This window comes from Ambystoma mexicanum, chromosome 12 (genome assembly GCF_040938575.1).
Source record: "Ambystoma mexicanum isolate Mex_15411 chromosome 12, UKY_AmexF1_1, whole genome shotgun sequence".
Classification (NCBI taxonomy): Eukaryota; Metazoa; Chordata; class Amphibia; order Caudata; family Ambystomatidae; genus Ambystoma; species Ambystoma mexicanum.
Window position 1 is genome coordinate 805,606,589 of NC_090936.1, and position 17,106 is coordinate 805,623,694.

The window sequence follows — 17,106 nt, forward strand, 5'->3', positions numbered from 1 at the left end:
AGGACCATGATAGCTCGCATCCGTGAGACCCGGCAGCATAAGCCGTGCTTCTCTTAGGCTGAGCTGCACATGCTTGCATAGACCATTATCCTGCATGCAGCAGAGTTGTTCTCCACAGACTAGCACTGTCAAACACAGCAGAGGAAAAAGGCAATATGGGGTGAAGTGGCACAGAAGGTGTCAGCAGTGGGGACAACCCCAGGCACACCCAGAGATTGCCACAAGCGGTGGGATGACCTCCGCCTGAGGGTCCGGAACCTCCTGTCTAAACACTAAAGACAAATCATGGCCACAGGTGGTGACTCATGCCCTGGGAGGAGAAGTGCAGCGTCCTGCACATGGAGGCTATTGAAGGGGTTGGTGCTGTGGAGGCCGGAGCCGGGACACCCGATGAGGCCAGTGAGTAAACGTAGCCCCAATATACTGAACATCCCACCTGGCCACCCTGCTCTCACCAATGTACCACCATCACTGGGATCAGAATTGCACTGTCCCCATCCCCCAGAACACAACCTGCAGGCAGACACCCCTACACCTGAAGCAACACCCAGGGTGCTGCCTTGGCCATACACCATGGCCCCCTCACAATGATCCATGCCTGTAATACATGCTGAACACTGTACAGGCACCCTCTACTGCCAAGTGTAGAAGCATCTTCTCCCACACAGACAAACAGCACCCTGCCACAGAGTACTGCATGCATGCCTGACGTGCCATTACTGCCACCACAACATGACAATATCATCCCTCAGCTTCACCCACACATGGGCGCCCTGGCATACAATGGCACACTACCCCCACCACAGCAGCCACATACATATGTCCATGACTCCAGTGAAGAGGAGGTTGCTGACGATGCAGGAGACACCACAGGGGACACCACCGTCCAGGCCACCTATTGTTACGCTTACCTGGTCTCTGCAGGGACGTTGGAGCACGGTTGCAGCCCTCCCTGGAACTGGCTCCCTGGGTCAGGCTTCTTCCCCTGCTCCTGTGTTGTGGGCTGCACTGGTTGTTGATACTGCTGCAATCAGGTAAGATGTGCTGCAGGCGATGATTATTGCTGGAGTCAGGTAAGATGCTCTTCAGGCGATGGTATTGCTGGAATCAGATAAGATGCACTTCAAGCGATGGTATTACTGGAATCAGGTAAGAAGCTATTCAGGCGGCGGTGAGGGTTACGCTGCTATAAGCAGACTAACGTGAAGCGCTTGCATGCGGGCGGGGCAGGCTTAAATAGCCTGGTCCCAGCCACGCCCCTTTGCTCTGCTTTGTGGCCCCACCCTGCCACTCCCAGAAGATGCTGCACGTGCAGCCCAATGTATTCCTATGGCCACGCCCAACCTGGATGCACGTGGAGGCCCTGCAGGGGAGGAAATAACACGTGCACCAGAATAAAGATGTGCAGAGCACACTTTCTCATGAGCCTGGTGCCAAAGGCGCCAGGGCTGGGTCCAACTGGACCCTTTATGTGATGGAGCTTGTGGTCCTTTCTCTGTGGCCATGAAAACTATGAGCAGCCTGCATTCAGCCCCATGAACTCCTCAAGCCCCCCACGCCCGCCCTTCCCCAGTGTCAGAGACATGGGCGGCCGCCTGTGCCGCATTGAGGCTTGTCTGCCCTTGTGCAGCAGCACCTGGAGGAGTTCTGCCTGATGCAGGGGGAGGCAGCGCTGCTCCACACTGAGGCCCAGCTAATGAGAGAGAGCGTGCCGGCCATTGCGTGCAGCCGTGCACATGTGCTTGGATGCGCAACATCTTCAATAGTGCTCCTGGACAGGAGGATCCAGAAGGGCAATGGCATAATGTCGGCCATGGCCGAGTCACTGGCAATGTCCCTGCAGGGGGCCTTGGATAGACGGGCCAGTGACCCTACCCACACCCCATCCACAAGCTCCACGCCCACTAGTTCTCTCCATGGCAGCCCAAGGCAGAGGCCGAAGCGCCTGTCAGCCTCGATACACAAGGGCAGCCCAGGTGGCAAGCGGGGTGCAAATAGGCCAAGGACTAACATGCCCCATGGGTGTATCTTGGGATGAGACATCATGGACAGCGTGACACAAGTTGAGGAGGGGGTATTGGGAGAGATAGTTGGCGCGGGGGTGTGGGGAGGGATAGCTGGGGAGGGGATCTGGGGAGGGATAGCTGTGGAGAGGATGTGGGGAGAATTAGTTGCATAGAGGGTATGGGGAGGGATAGTTGGGGAGGGGGTGTTGGTCTGTCTATTACATTTCATTATACAAATCAATACACAGGGTGTTGCATTGAAATCATGACTGGACATTCATTTTTCATGTGAGGGTGTGATTTATTCGGTGTACAGTGTAGATAGTGATTGTTGGCCTAGGCTATGTGTATATGTGCTGTGCTCAAAAGTAGTGGGTGATCAGTTCATAAAGTGCTTCACAACCAGGCATGGCATCCCTGTGATGGGGCAATGGTATTTTATCCTCGCTGTCAGTGCCATCCTCCGCTGGGGGCATGCCTATGTCTGGGGGAAGGGGAATGTTGCGCCTGATGCAAATGCTATGAAACATGGCACAGGCCAGGACTATCTTGCCCACCTTCACGGGGCTGTACATGAGGGCACCACCAGATCTATTCAGGCAGTAGAACCTTGCCTTCAGCAGCCCAAACATTTGTTCAATGATGCACTGTGTTCGGATGTGTTCACAGTTGTATGCATAATCGTGCTGATTTTGAGGTTGCCTGACGGGAGTCATGAGCCATGGCATCAAGGGGTATCCGGCATCACCTGCATGGGAGGAACACAAGGGCAGCAAAGTCATTGACATGGAAGCCATGTCTGTTTGTTGGTCTGTGTCACATGGGATTGGCACAAGATGTAGCGAATGGCACAGATTACCCTAGTATCCTGTGCATTATAATGCGGGGGGGGGTGTACACATTTTCCTCACCATATCACACCAACCTTGCCCATAACCCCTATGGCTACACCAGCTTCTACTTTATCCATTGTGTTTGCATGTCGTACTTTGGTCACCGCACCGATTCTTTCATCGTGTACCAACATTGTTTGAATTCATGTCACATGCATATGGGTATGTGCACTTGTGACAGGCAGGTGGTCTGGCTACATGCTGTGGGGTCCACTGCTTGTGGGGAGGTGGGGTGCTTTAGTCTGGCATGGCTGTGTCACAGGTGGTGGGGGGTGTGCACAGTGTATTATTTCTGGGGTATCTGGCATTGGTACCTGTAGTGCATTTGATGTGCCTGTCCAGCTGTGCACTATTTGTGATGGGGTGTGCTCCTTTTACCCATGTCACATTCCAGACATGCCCTTCTGCTCATGTATGCAATATGTATACATGAAATTGCATTACGCATATGCACTGGTGACAGTGAACTCCCCCTTCCACAGTGCACATGCAATGGTACTTCAACTACCCAACAGCCACGTGCGCTATCCGCAGTGACATGTCATGTACCCTGGGAGCTTGGAGTTACGCAGCACCATGGAATCGTGTGTGGATTGAGGGAAACATGCGCTGCAGTGGGTTATGAGCTGGTCTGAATCACACACAACATGGACTTTGAGAGAGTGATACATTTTTCTTTTTCAGTAGTCTGTCTCATTGGCATGTCTGGCCACCAGCTCAACGTGCGTGCAGTCCAATGCACCTTTCACATTGGGAATGCCTGCCAGGGCATGGAACCCCACTTTAGTGGCATTCACCTGGGCAGGGTGGACAATGTTGTCAGACACGCACCGTAGAAGGGCATCCAGGACCTAGAATAGCACCTTGGAGAAACGGGGTTTGGATAACCCGTGCAGCTCTCCCAGGCTGTGTAGTTGGCCAAGAAATGCAGCACTGATACTTCCTTCAGCAAGGGAGGGTATGGTGGTCCTGAGGTCGATTAGGCTCCAGATGTGGTCCTGGATTTAGTTGACTATGTAGGTAATGGTCTCCCTGTCCAGCCGATACAGGGTGTGGATCTGTGCAGCACTCAGGTTCCAGGGTGTGGCCATTAAGCGGGGTATGGTTGGCTGCCTGCGCAGTGCTACCTGCTTACCATTGTTCATGTGCATGGCCATCATCAACCTCTTTCTCCTCCCGAGCCTCTGCCACCTCCTCTACCTCTCTGCCTTATCCAGTTCAATCTCATATTGGACACCTGCATGCAGGGCCCCCAGCTCCATGACTGCTACTGCAGCTGCCAGCATGGTTGTGTTGGAAGGTGTGTGGGGTGTGGGTGTTGTCCTTTTGTGCATTCACAGTACTCATCGTGTACAGATGGGCTGATTATGGCCACCAGTGGGCTGTTGTTGCACACCTGAGACTGTTTAACTGGTGCTTCGTGATTCCGGTGTTTCCCGGTGTGATCATCACGGTGTCATCAGCATTTTTATGCTGGTCTTTCGGTTACCAGTCATTTGGTCGAAAAAAAAGGTCGACAGGACAAATGGTCGACACAATTTGGTCGAAAGACAAATGGTCGAATTTTTTTTTTTGTTTGTATTTTCACTTTTTTTTTTGGGGGGGGGGTCCCCCCCAGTCCCCTTTTTATATATATATATAAATAAAAACAAATTCGACCATTTGGCTTTCGACCAAATGTCTTTCGACCAAATGTCTTTCGACCAAATGACTGGACAGCGGTCTTTCCATGTTGTTGGTACTTGGAATGTGCGCGTACTACCGCTGTGCCAGTGTTCCAGGCATGGCCTCTGGATGCAACCGCTGTTTCATTTGCGGGGATGGTGTTTGCGGCATCGCAACTCGCTATTTCTTGATAGCCACACTTGTAATGAGGGCCGAGATCTTTATGGCCTTCTCTTGTCCTGGGTAAACTCCCTTCCCCAAGCTTCAAAGTATTTTCCAAATGTTCAACAAAGGAAAGGAAAGGTTTCAAAACAGTTCTTGGAAATTCCAAGTAAAAACAAAGTTCACCAAACAAAAATCCAATAGTAGCCAGTCTTTATCCTTGTATGAATAGATCCCCTTCCAACTTTCCAGGAAGAAGAACGGCACCAATGGTAACCCTGGTTATGATGATCACTGGTTTCTACTTCTGGGTAAATTGTGACTGTTCAGGAAAGTGTGATATTCTTCAAATGTCCATAATATACACTCCTTGACAATTTCTTCTGTTACAACTTTTTAGCTGGAATATTTGTCAGGATGTTCTACTACTTCTACCTCCAACCATGCCACCCTTATTATTGGTACTATGAAAACAGTCTCATTGGGTTCATGGCACAATACCACTTCAATGTGACATCTACTGCCAATTAGTATACACCACCACAGTTCATGTGTAACTGCTACTGCTTCAGCATTTATGAATTTTAGGTAGATTTCACCAAACACTCAATCTCCTCAGGTAGGCAAGGCACTCTTCTTTTTAATAGCTTTCTTAAAAAGGGAAGCCTCTTTGTCTCTTTAGTCAGTACAACTAACACAGGAACAACCTGCTTCTGCTCATAAGACTCTTTCCCTTCCAGCTTCAGCAGTATGTTGCAGCACATGTTGTTTCTTTATTTAGGGTATATTTCATAAGCATTGGTTTCCCCTTCCCCAGCTTTGCACACACTCTTCCACCAGGTATCTGCCCAAGTGGTTCCTGAAAAGCTTCTATGCCACTTTCCCAGCTTTATGTAATAATGGGGTACTTGCTCCTTATGCCACTTAACTGCTAGCAACCTTATAACACAGTTAGTTGGTTCTGTAATGCTTAGCAAAACAAGTTTCATTTTGAAAAGGGGCGGCCTACTGGGCTGGGTAAGGCTTGTTCTTCTCCTTTAAAGCTTTTAGGTGCTTTACTTTGTAAAATAGTTTGAATATAAATTCTGGACACAATACAGAGTTCAGACTTCACAGAGAAAACATAATAAAGCACACGCAACCTATACTTCAAGCAGTTTCCGAGGTTTAATATTGGCACCAAACCTTGCTTTCCTGTATAATAGAAAAGAACGCAGTTCAAGCTTCTGTCGGGAGTGATAATTAGGTACACGTGATTCTCCTTTGTGATAGTTCTCACCCTGCTACTTGTAACTCGTGAATAGACACAGTTCTGTATTCTGTAAGGTTTGGGAAGCGTTCTCTTGACTTAATCAGAGACACGCAACCACTTTATTGTATAGCAAACAGTCTTTGATACATCAATATTGGGTTTAAAGGGTTTTAGATTCTCACGCAAACAAGACTCTTCAATGTTATATGCGAGGGATGCAACTTTGTTGATGAGAAGATTTTTAATTCAACGAATAAGATTTTCTCGCATTCACATCTAGTGCAACTCAATTAGGCGCTGGTTACAGTTAACGGCAAGGCTCGCACAGTGCACCTGACTTTCTCCACTTCTTCTGCTACTTGTGGCCTGCTAGGGACCCACACCCCTTTCCAGCATAGGTGTCTTTGCTCCGGACACTGGCTTTGGGAGTTTTCTTTTCTCCCAAGACCTTTGTCTTCCCTTTTACGTCTGGCCTTAGTCTCCTGACAGGAAAAGACTCTTTCGGGGCTTGCAGGTGAAATCTCTTCTATCCTGCCACTTTTCTGTGATGTACCAGCCTGGTGCCTCTTCTCTACTACTGCCACTCCAGCCAGCCTTGCAGTCCTTGTTCCAGCTCCTTCTAATATTCCTCTCTGCCTGGGGCCTTTTAGGCCTCCCAGCTTGCTTAACAAGCTTTAAGTGTAAGCCATTAGGTTCAATTGCCTGACTCCTACAAAGGCTGCTAGGCTTGATTGTCTGACTACTATACCTGCATGCCTCTTCGTCTGCCTTCTCCGTCTCCTTTTTTTTTAGAATTCTGGTATTTGTTGTTTTTGTTGTTTTTTCTACTACAGTTATGTTTTTCAACTTCAATAGTTTTGCACTAAGCCATCAAAAGGGTGTGATTATGGGGAAAGTTGAAAAGGGTGTTATCCCAGTCATCCTGGTCTGTTTCCCCCCAATGTGATCCTCCCGCAGTACGCCACCCCCAGGGTCGGATCAGGAAGTGTCTGCCTTTCCCTGGCCACATGAGGAGGGTCCCAGACCAGGTTTCTGGGGAGAATCATCTCTGTTTATTCACACTACCAACACAAACCCGACTTACTGCTGCAATCCCCAACAAGCCACCCATTCTATCACATCCATGTCTACCCCACTTACTGTAGCTCATCCATGCCTACCATGCTCACCCCTGCCAACTTCCTCCTACATTAGCCTGACCCTTCTCCCTTTCAATTTAGCTCTCATCTACCGCTGCCATCCTAGATCACCCATAAAATCCATATGCTTATTTAAAACATTCCAAATAAGGCTGCAAGTTAGTGTTTGCTGGCATGTATCTTTAGTAATATACATAGTAAAAAGGCATTGATCTATATACCTCAGTGAAAAGTAGTCTTTCTACTATATCTTACTAAAGTTACTAATGTTATGTGCCTGAATACACTAACTTGTAAACATGTCTGGAATTACTGTGCAAGTAGAGCCCAAATGTTTCCTGCAAAATATAAATATACACATATTATAGTTCGCCCCCTCCCCCAAGATTTGACATTTTGGGGAAGATCCGCTAAAAAATAAAAAAGTTTTAAAGGAAAAAAACACTTACAGCCTAGTGCCCATTAATTTCGCCATAGACAATACAGGTAAAATTTTGGTCGACTGCACAGCAAAAATTGCTGGACTCATTTGGACCAGGTCCAAAGCAACTTGGGCACGAAGAATTGACTTGTGATCCTTTTGTATTCTGGAGTTATTCTGTCAATTCGTTTTTTTTATATTTGAACATGAAGGGGTGCACCCTTCTCCCGAAAAAAATAGAGATATCTCCCATGGTGCATTGCAGCAGAAAGGCTTTTCAGAAATGAAACTGCTGCCATCTTTTTTTTCTTAAATGCGAGAGATAGCTACGGCTATACCCTTCTATACCGGAAAACAAAATGCATAAAAATGCCATTTCGAGAAGGCAAAACAGTGAAATGGTATCAGGCTAGAGGTGTTGGGGTGGGGGAGGTCGCCATGTGAAATTGGGGAGTAGGAGTTAGGCTAGTGACCAAGTTAAGGGCACAGACGATTTCCGGTAGCCACACTTATACAGAAGGATAGCCACGAGTGGAAATCAAAGTGCATCATGCAGAAACAACGAGTGATAGGGGAAATGGGAGAAGGCCTGGGCGGAGACCTTTAGGGAAGTGGGGGGAGCAGGCATAGATGGAGGAGCACTGGTGAGTGCCTGGGATGGCAGGGAACCATTTTCTTTGGTCATTTTTCCCAAATAACTGTGTGTGTCAAACCACTACAAATAACTGTGGCTATCTTTAATACATTGTGAATATACCCACGTTAGTGGGAAAATGTCATTTTTTAAAGAAAACATTATTTTTACAGCTACAGTGAGGCAGGGGTAAAAAAAACTTAGAGGCTTGGTAGTGTTTTAAATAATAGAGTGGGCACATATGAAGGCCGGTAGTGTTGCTGGTAATGTTGAAAATATTCAGTGCGCTCGGGCGAAGGCCGTGCTCACTAGCCAGGGCCAAAGACTGTGGCTAGTTGGCCCAACACACATGTATAGCGGCCACATCCCAAGGTTCTGGCCACTGGTCATGGCGAGTGGCCTGGTAGTGTTGTACAATATACAGTGGGCTAGGGCAAAGTCTGTTGCCAAAGGCCATGGTTAGTGGCTTAATAATGTTGTAAAATATACAAAGGCCGAAGGCTATGGCTACTGGCCTGGTAATGTTGTAAAATATACAGTGCTCATCTTGCAAAGCCTCTGAACACATATACACTATAAGAGAAGGGATTCACAGTGACATACAAAATGGCACTATGGGGGACATGGTGTTATGGGGGACATGAACGGGAACAGGCCGAGTTAAGCCAGTCATGACTCCCCAAATGCGCTGAATTTCAGGGGGGGGTTTTTGCGATAGCTTTGGGCACCTTAACTAAACTTTAACTCCAGTTTTTTCAGTTAAAATATATATATGAATGTAAAACGCTATGATGATCCGTTCCATAGCTCAAATGTTCTTAACCATAGAATCTTTTCGTTACCCATGGATGATGGGTTTCACCTTAGCGATAGGGTGGCTATCGCCGCCCTGTAATATATATTTATATATAAAATGAGGGACTGGAGGGATGGCCAGAGCAAAACCTGTGGTTATGATGAATTCAAAATCTTCCAGCCATCACCTTTCAGTTTTGCTTAAGTCACCCAGAGTGGTACAGGTATGCCCAGACGTCAGTGCCGGGCCCTCTCGGCCTAGAGACCCAAGTTACACCTTATTGATGATGACCAATCAGGCTGAAATATGTCTGTGGTTGCTTTTTGGTTTCGTGTAGAAGGGATGTGACCTGACAGTTTAGGCACGACCGTCCCTTTTGGGGTGGGAACTAGCTTAATTTGAAAAGATATTTCCCCTTCTTTAATGACCTGGCAATGTGAAAAACTATGGTCTGGGGGGTTGCCCTGGGCAATGCCCATGGTTATAATTAATTCAAAACCTTCCAGCCAACATTCTTCGGATTTGCTTAGCTGCATTCTTACCTAAAATATAAAAGGCAGTAAATAACTGCAAACGCCCAAACTATTGGATTTCACAATGCTTGTTATTTTTTGTATTACTTGCCTTCAGTCGAGTGACTCGCTCAGGGGCGAAGAGCATGTCTCTGACATGGAGAGGTCTGAACTTCACAAGTTCGAATCCGCAGAAGCTAACAAACAGCCCTGCAACCATACAAAGTTGATAAACTGAGTACCATTAATGTTGGTAATAACAGCTATTATTACCATGCTTCAAAGTAGAAAGAATCCGACATAAACAAGTATATGAAAACCTGGCATCATTATTTGAATTCTCGTGGACATTTTTAAACCATGGGTTGTTGATACACAATGACCATACCATTAGGCTTAAATCACAATATAAAGGTGGAGAAAAATGACCACAAATTGTACAGCTCCCACTTACTGAAAATCCAAAACGTTTAAAGGAACAGTGCGCATCATTCCAAGTTGGGCGGTCCGGTAAAAAAGTGCTGGTATTTGTGGATAGCAGCACTTTACAGGACTGCTCGACTACGAGTTTGCTGGTGGGGTACCTGGATAACCTCCAGCTAAAAGCTGGAAGTAAGCCAGATTACCTAACAGCAATAAAAACGTATTACCGGCACTGACAATGCCAATGCCGGTAATGACGGGAAATCCCCTCATGGAGTCCTATCGGACCCCATGAATGGGGATTAACTCCGTCCCTCCGGCACTCGTAATCTGGCGGCAATGCCACCGGACCGAGTCCCGGAAATGGTAACAGCCTTTGCCGGTATACCGGCGGGCTTACCGGCAGCATACCAGCAAGGTTGAAATGGGGCCCAGTGAGCACTATGAACCACTGGGGCGATGATGTAGGTAACTGCGCTCACCTTGAATTTCATTGTGTATAGTATAGCACAATAGTTTGGGAGCTTGGGGTTGGTGGGCTTAACCAGATGGTCCCCAAAAGGGGTTTAGTGACGGTCATGTCTGAAAACTGTTGGAATGTACTATGCTACCCTACAATGAAGAAAAATGTCATATAATCAGTAGTGTTGCACGTTTTATGACTATAGTTGCCTACTTTTAAATCAATGAACATGTCCCATGATCCACTTCCAGACCTTGGACATTTCTTGTTGGAGTACATTCTTTCTAATATTGACTTACTAACAATGCTATTTGACATCTTGTATCTTATTTTCTAGAAGAGGATATAAAACCACAATTAGTTTTGGCTCGTAGGTGAACTTGAACCTTCTACTTTTACACTTGCAAGCAAAAAAAAAAATAATCATTTAGCCTTTCACAAATATTTTAAACCCTTGTTAATCAATACATAATCTAATGAGTGTCACAAGATGCTAGCACTCAGCAGATACAGTACCACAATACCTTCGGAAGATACGTGAGTTTAGCAAAACCCCAAAAAGAATATGTTTCCCAAAAATGCGCTGTGTTGGGGATGCATACATGGCTTCGGCACAATGCATCAAAAATGTTGATAGTATCTGTATAGGGGCGCATGTTCTCCATCCAGGCAATCCTAGAACATTGTAAACTGTGTGAAACAACATGAACGTGGGCAGAGTAAAGGGTGATGAAGAGGAACATGTTCCCTGCTCGCTCTCTCCCTCACCCACCTGCCTTGTCCCTCTACAGACCGTAGCATCTGCCAGAAAAACATGCCATATGGCACCTAAGAATATGCTGGCAACATGCGCATGCCTGGCATATAATGTGAGTACCTGGCGTAGGGTGACATTACCTGGATGATTAAAGGCAAACCCCTGCTTATGGTTAAAGTACTGTGACAAATCCAAGGATACCTTCCCTTTTCTTTAACTTTCAAACATGCCAGTGGTCAAAACCCAACTCTGCCAAAAGGTGCTCTTCACTTGCCCTATTTTAACACTCATCTGCCACATCAATCAGGGTACATGGGAAAAGTAAAACACCTAACCAGTGCATCTAATACTTGGACGGAGGCCGCCAAGAAGGAGGTACTCAACCGTTGTCAACATTCTAGTTGTTTTCTAATACCCAATAGCAATCAGGGGATAAAAAGACGAGAAGTGCCCAAAATGTCCTGTAATGAGAGCTGCTGGAGGCACAGGAGGTTTCACTGAGCACGTGGCTGCTGGCTCAGTGAAAACCAACGAAGACGCCGATGCAAAACTGCACACACGAAAGTTTCTACAGAGGCAGTGACGGTCCTGCAAAATGGGAAATGTGTGTGTGCAACGCCAGCGGCAGTTTCCAGGCGAGCCGGGAGATATGCCTCAGGGCTTGAGAAATACTCACAACCACACTACGAACCCATGCTTACAAACCGCGGTGGTGGGATATGTGAAGCTGCAATGGCTGCACGCTGTTCGGGTGACAGCCTGCAGCTGACACCATCATGGAAACGGGTCGTGTGGCAGCTGACACAACAAAGAGTTAAGAAGTGAACCATACTAAATTGGACCTTCTGGTGAAATACAGGTACCGGTTGGGGAGTGTGGAATTTTGGGTGTCTGAATGCATGATCATGTAAATGGACTGAAATAAAAATACAGGACACACGGCCCAACTGGATATGTTGTGTCACCCCTCATGGGAGCATGGTATCTCCCAGGGCTTGTGTTCATGGCATGTGTCAGTGACCATGTGACCTCATTAATTAAAGGAATGCGCGTATCCCGCTCATGAGTCTTGAACCGACTGACTCCAGACTCCTGTGTCGTTATTGCCCGTGCTATGCTGGCACTGCATAGCTGGTGGATGGGCTGTTTCTGCAGGACCCTCCACCCGGACAGTGCCCCTGCTAGGCAATGCTGTCCATGATAGCCCCCACGTCAGTAGAGCCCCTGCCGGGCAACTTAACGTGCGTGCTGCTGCAGAGCCCATGCTGGGCAACCCTGTAGAGGTGAGGCGGTGCTTCCTGCTGGGCAACTCCAGCTGTGGTGACCTGGCTGCCCCCAATCTGTGGTCTCATCTTGAGATCACGACGATGGTGCGTATCCGTGTGACCACGGATGACAGAGTAACTCCTGTTCCATGATGTTAGCTGGGTGCCCCCAGCAAGTGCCTGGGCTGGCCTGTGGGCCAGCCCGTAACAGTGCAGGCTAATGTGTGTGCTGGCTGCCCCCAGCGACAGTCAGACTGGCCTGCGTGACCGAATGTCCAGTCACAACACTGGAGACTACACAAATAGCAGGTGGTTTGGAGAGGGTAGCAAAAGCCAAACCACAGGAGAAACAAAAGGAAGGGAATAACAGGCACACTTCAAAATTATGTTTGTTGGTAGCAAACCCCACTCTTCCTCGTCCCAGTAATTTGAATTGAAACTGACAGTACTTGGCAGGCAAGTAGACCAAGTTTCACAGAGACTGGGCGAACATTGATTTTGAAAGTAGAAAGGACATGGGGATTCGGATTGTCAATCTTGTCATTACTGGGCGTTGTCATGCAGAAGGAAGTCACTTCCTCTAATAGTAGGCAGATCTGCAAGGAAGAAAATCTAACTTGGAAAGTGTGGAACTTTCTTTTGGAACACTTTTGGGGTTTTACTTTTCATATTAGAACTTTGTACATTGGAATTTAGGAAGGCTGCAGGTAAGCAGGTGAAGGACACTTTATTGTTCTCCTTGTTGCACGGTTAGTAGCATTTAGCATTAAGAGTGAGGGTCAGAATAGGATGGAGACATTTATTTTGGACATCCTGACAGCGACTGGTCCATTTGTTAGTTGTGTTGGGGCAGGGAAACCCCTCATAATGTTAGGGCTAGTGAGGCATTCTTCCATTATTTGAATAAAGGTCTTGACAAGAATGCCACTACCTGTGTTTGTCTCATATTGTCGACAGTACCTGGGCATTTCATGTGAATATATGGCATACAGTGTGAGTACCGGAAATACCTGTTGACAATGCCTGTCAAATGTTATCTGTACCTGGAAAATTGATGATAAAACATGGCATATTGTATGATCACCTCAGCATATTATGGCACAACAAAACATTTGGTGTAAGTACCTGCATAAGAAGGCAAAACCTGTCTTATTGCCGGAGTACCTGGGCACATGATGCCAATATGCCCATGATGCCAAAATTCACATATGGCATCCCGCAAAGCAGTGAAAACTTTGCTCTTCACCTAATCCTCCACATCCTGTTCTGCTGCTACCTAGGCCGCAGGATATTTAGCTTGCTTATCCAGAATGTAAAAATGTATACTAACCACCAACCTGTTGTCCAGAAAGTATCAATGTATAACCTGTTAACCATCTCGCATGTAACTATGTTCCTCACAAGTAACAGCGCCTCGATGCCCGTGGGCTGTTTGTGCGCTATACAAATGTAAAAATAAATAAATCGGGTGTATGATTGCAATACCTGGAAATGAAGGTAGTAAGTAGGCATAGTATGCCACTAGATGGCAATAGGTGGCAATACTTGGCCACGGGCAAATGGTTTTAATATCCAGACTATAATTGCCATTCCAACCAACAACGGCAATATGGTTTCTAAATGAAAGTCGAACTGCTTATGTATTTCAATGGATATTTTTGTTTGGAATATAACAAGGCAAACACTACCAAAAGATGAACACTTCAAAAAAAATTTTTTGGCGATCGATTTCAGAAATAAATGTGAAAAAATGACTAACCTGGCAGACTTTTCGGTGCTGGCCTGCAGCCGCAAAATATAAAGGTGTTTGACTCCTTGGATTCCGTTGGTCTGGTACAGCCCCATTTTCTAATAGGAGTTGTACTATGCTCTATTGAAAAATACACAAAATTAACAAAGCTTTATGAAGAGTCAATATTGTGTTTTTTACTGTGCATTTGATAAACCAGTCAAATAAGTTTTTTAATAGCTGAAATTATGTAATTTATGTTTTTTTTTAATATAACCGCATGCATCAACTTTGCTGTTGTACTATTTTTGATAAAAGAGACTAGAGGGATTTTAAAGACCATACAGAGCAATCCGTCTGTATACACCACTATCAACACTCGTTTGTGCTTTGATGGTCTTATACACTATGTTACCTGATCACTCTTTACATTTACGAAATTAAATTCTTATTTGCTACTCATGATATTTCAAATGAGCACTTGGCTCCACATACTTATGTAACAAAAACATGTTTTATTACATTTTTAAATGCATCAAAAGCACATTAGTTACTGTTCATGTAATGCAAATTCATTGGATCAGTGGGTTTGGAGTTTGCAATGCAATACAAGAGTTTTCTACACACCTAAAAATACATCATTCCATAAAAATCAGCAGTAAAAATACCCTTACTTTCACTCTTCCAATCTTTCATTCAGTCTCATGTTTCATTCCTTCCATTAAAAAGGTTTTGAGGAATTTCTTCAGGGGAGCATTCTGTGCTTATTCCATATGTTCAAGAACGCTACAAAAGCAGAAAGGTTAAAAAAAAGCACCCTAAAATGGAGACTGATAAAGAGTTACGATAGCTACCTAGTAACAAGCAGGCAAACACGTTGGAAAAATCCAAAAGGATACGAGCAGTAAAGAACGGAAAAGGTAAGAGCAACTGAAATGGAATATTAGGTGGGGATATTGCCACTTATTTTAAACCAGGAGAACAGAGCCAAACCTGGAAAAATAAGCCGGTTAATGTGAAACCTCTAATATAATATATACAAAAAGAGGAATGGAAGCCCCTCTGCTGAGAGCGCACATGGCCAAATAACCTGTTCTTTGGGAAGGTGCCCACTCGGTAGGGTCTGCAACCACATTTTAGCTCACTGTACCTTTCACAGAGGAGAAATATCCATCAGTCTTTGTCCCACCCACTCCACTTCCCTGAAGAAATTCCTCAGAAATTGCTTTAATGAAAGAATGGAAGGAATGAAACATGTTGGGATACATGTAGATGAGACTGAATGAAAGATTTGAAGAGTGAATGTAACAGTATGTTTACTGCTAAGTTTTATGGAATAGTGTATGTGTATTTTATTTGTGTTATTGTGCATTTAAGGCGCCTATACATCAAGTAAATTGTGTTTCAAAGTTTTCTAGATGTGTAGAAAACTCTTGTGTTGCACTGTAAACCCCAACTCCAATGATCCAATTGAATTTGCACTACATGAACAGTAGTTTATGTCCTTTTGATGCATTTAAAAATGTATTAAACACATTTTTTGTTACATAAGTATGTGGAGCCAAGTTCTCATTTGAAAAGTCTTGAGTAGCAAGTGAGAACTTCGTAAATGTAAAGAGTGATCAGGTAACATCGTGCTTTCTCAATATACCATAAGAGCATCAAAGCACAAACAAGTCTTGATAGTACTATTTTTTATGTAACAAAGAAAAAATCCACTTGGTATTCCAAACACCCTCTCAGAGAGCCTGCCAAGTCTTCCCTGCTTTATATGGCGACTTCCAGGCACCATGTCCTGGAGCATAATGATTACTCCCCTACTATGTACCTGCATTCACCTTTGTTGCATCCAACACTTGGCTTTATCACCTGCGATAAGCTGTGCCGGCAGAATTCAGTCCCTATATCTGGTAAACATTGCACACCTAGCCACACCTCCTTGGGTAACTCGCTGATCAGGAATGTCCAAGCAATTCTTGGGTCCATCACGCATCCATTTGCCGCTAATAACGTTGTCTCCCTCTTCATCAAGAGCCTTCTCTACTTTTAACAGACATGGAACACCACACAAATAGCTACATTTCCCTCTCTCCCACCTTGTTTTCTCATTGACTTTTTGATTTGGGCATCTCATTGTTGTCTTGCTAGCCCCCAGTCATGTCTCCTTTTTTAAGTCTACTTCTTTACTCCAGACTAATATCAGGATGCTGCATCTACAATATACAATACAAATCCAATCGGACAAGGACTTGGCACTGTACGACAACTACGGTTGTGATTGGCGTGATATAAATGCAAATTAACATAAAATTATGTGACCATTATGGGTCTTTAAAGACCATAATAAACCATGATAAACAGCACAATGGCAAAGGGTATGTCATAGATCGTGTGTGCCAAATGGCCATCCAATTTATCGTGTATCATTTTCTAGTGTACCCATGCCTTCAGATAAACAGCATGCCTTTGTTTTACTCCCTAAATTGAGGCAAATAAAACCGGGAGCAACAGATAGGCAGATGTCTGCCCTTTTTGCGCCTTGTAATATATATTTGGTGTGTTCAGATCACAGGAATGTATGCACAGAAATGAGCTCTGCCATCAGGTTATCTGCTTTTAAATAAGCCACACAAGATAAAGAAAATAAAGCATGGTAATTATTGGACACACAATGATGTGTTACAACAAAAATATCTATATTTTTTTTAATGAACATATATTTTACTTAGAAATACCTTATTTGATAATGAGAACTACTGTTTTATTGTATTGTATTGTAATGATATTTGTCGAGCGCTGCAAGGACCAGATGGCATCTTGGCGCTGATAGGATCAAAGTGGAAGAGGGGAAGCAACCCGCTATAAAACAAAAGTGTTTTAGGTTGTTTACGAAAGCTGGATAGGACATTATTGCTCCTAATGTACTGCGGAAGAGCATTCCATCATGACGGGGTCAGCACAGAGAATGATCTGCTGCCAGCCCAGGCGA

The 17,106-nt window shown here is 45.2% G+C and overlaps 1 protein-coding gene across 1 annotated transcript in view; it reads right to left on the minus strand.

The window, feature by feature from the left end:
* Positions 1–17,106, minus strand: part of LOC138514670 (serine/threonine-protein phosphatase 6 regulatory ankyrin repeat subunit C-like) — a 1,495,665-nt gene that overhangs the window by 1,126,704 nt on the left and 351,855 nt on the right. The window contains exon 8 of the mRNA XM_069630097.1: positions 14,148–14,258. Coding sequence (XP_069486198.1) covers positions 14,148–14,258 — 111 coding nt within the window. The remainder of the gene's footprint in view (positions 1–14,147; positions 14,259–17,106) is intronic.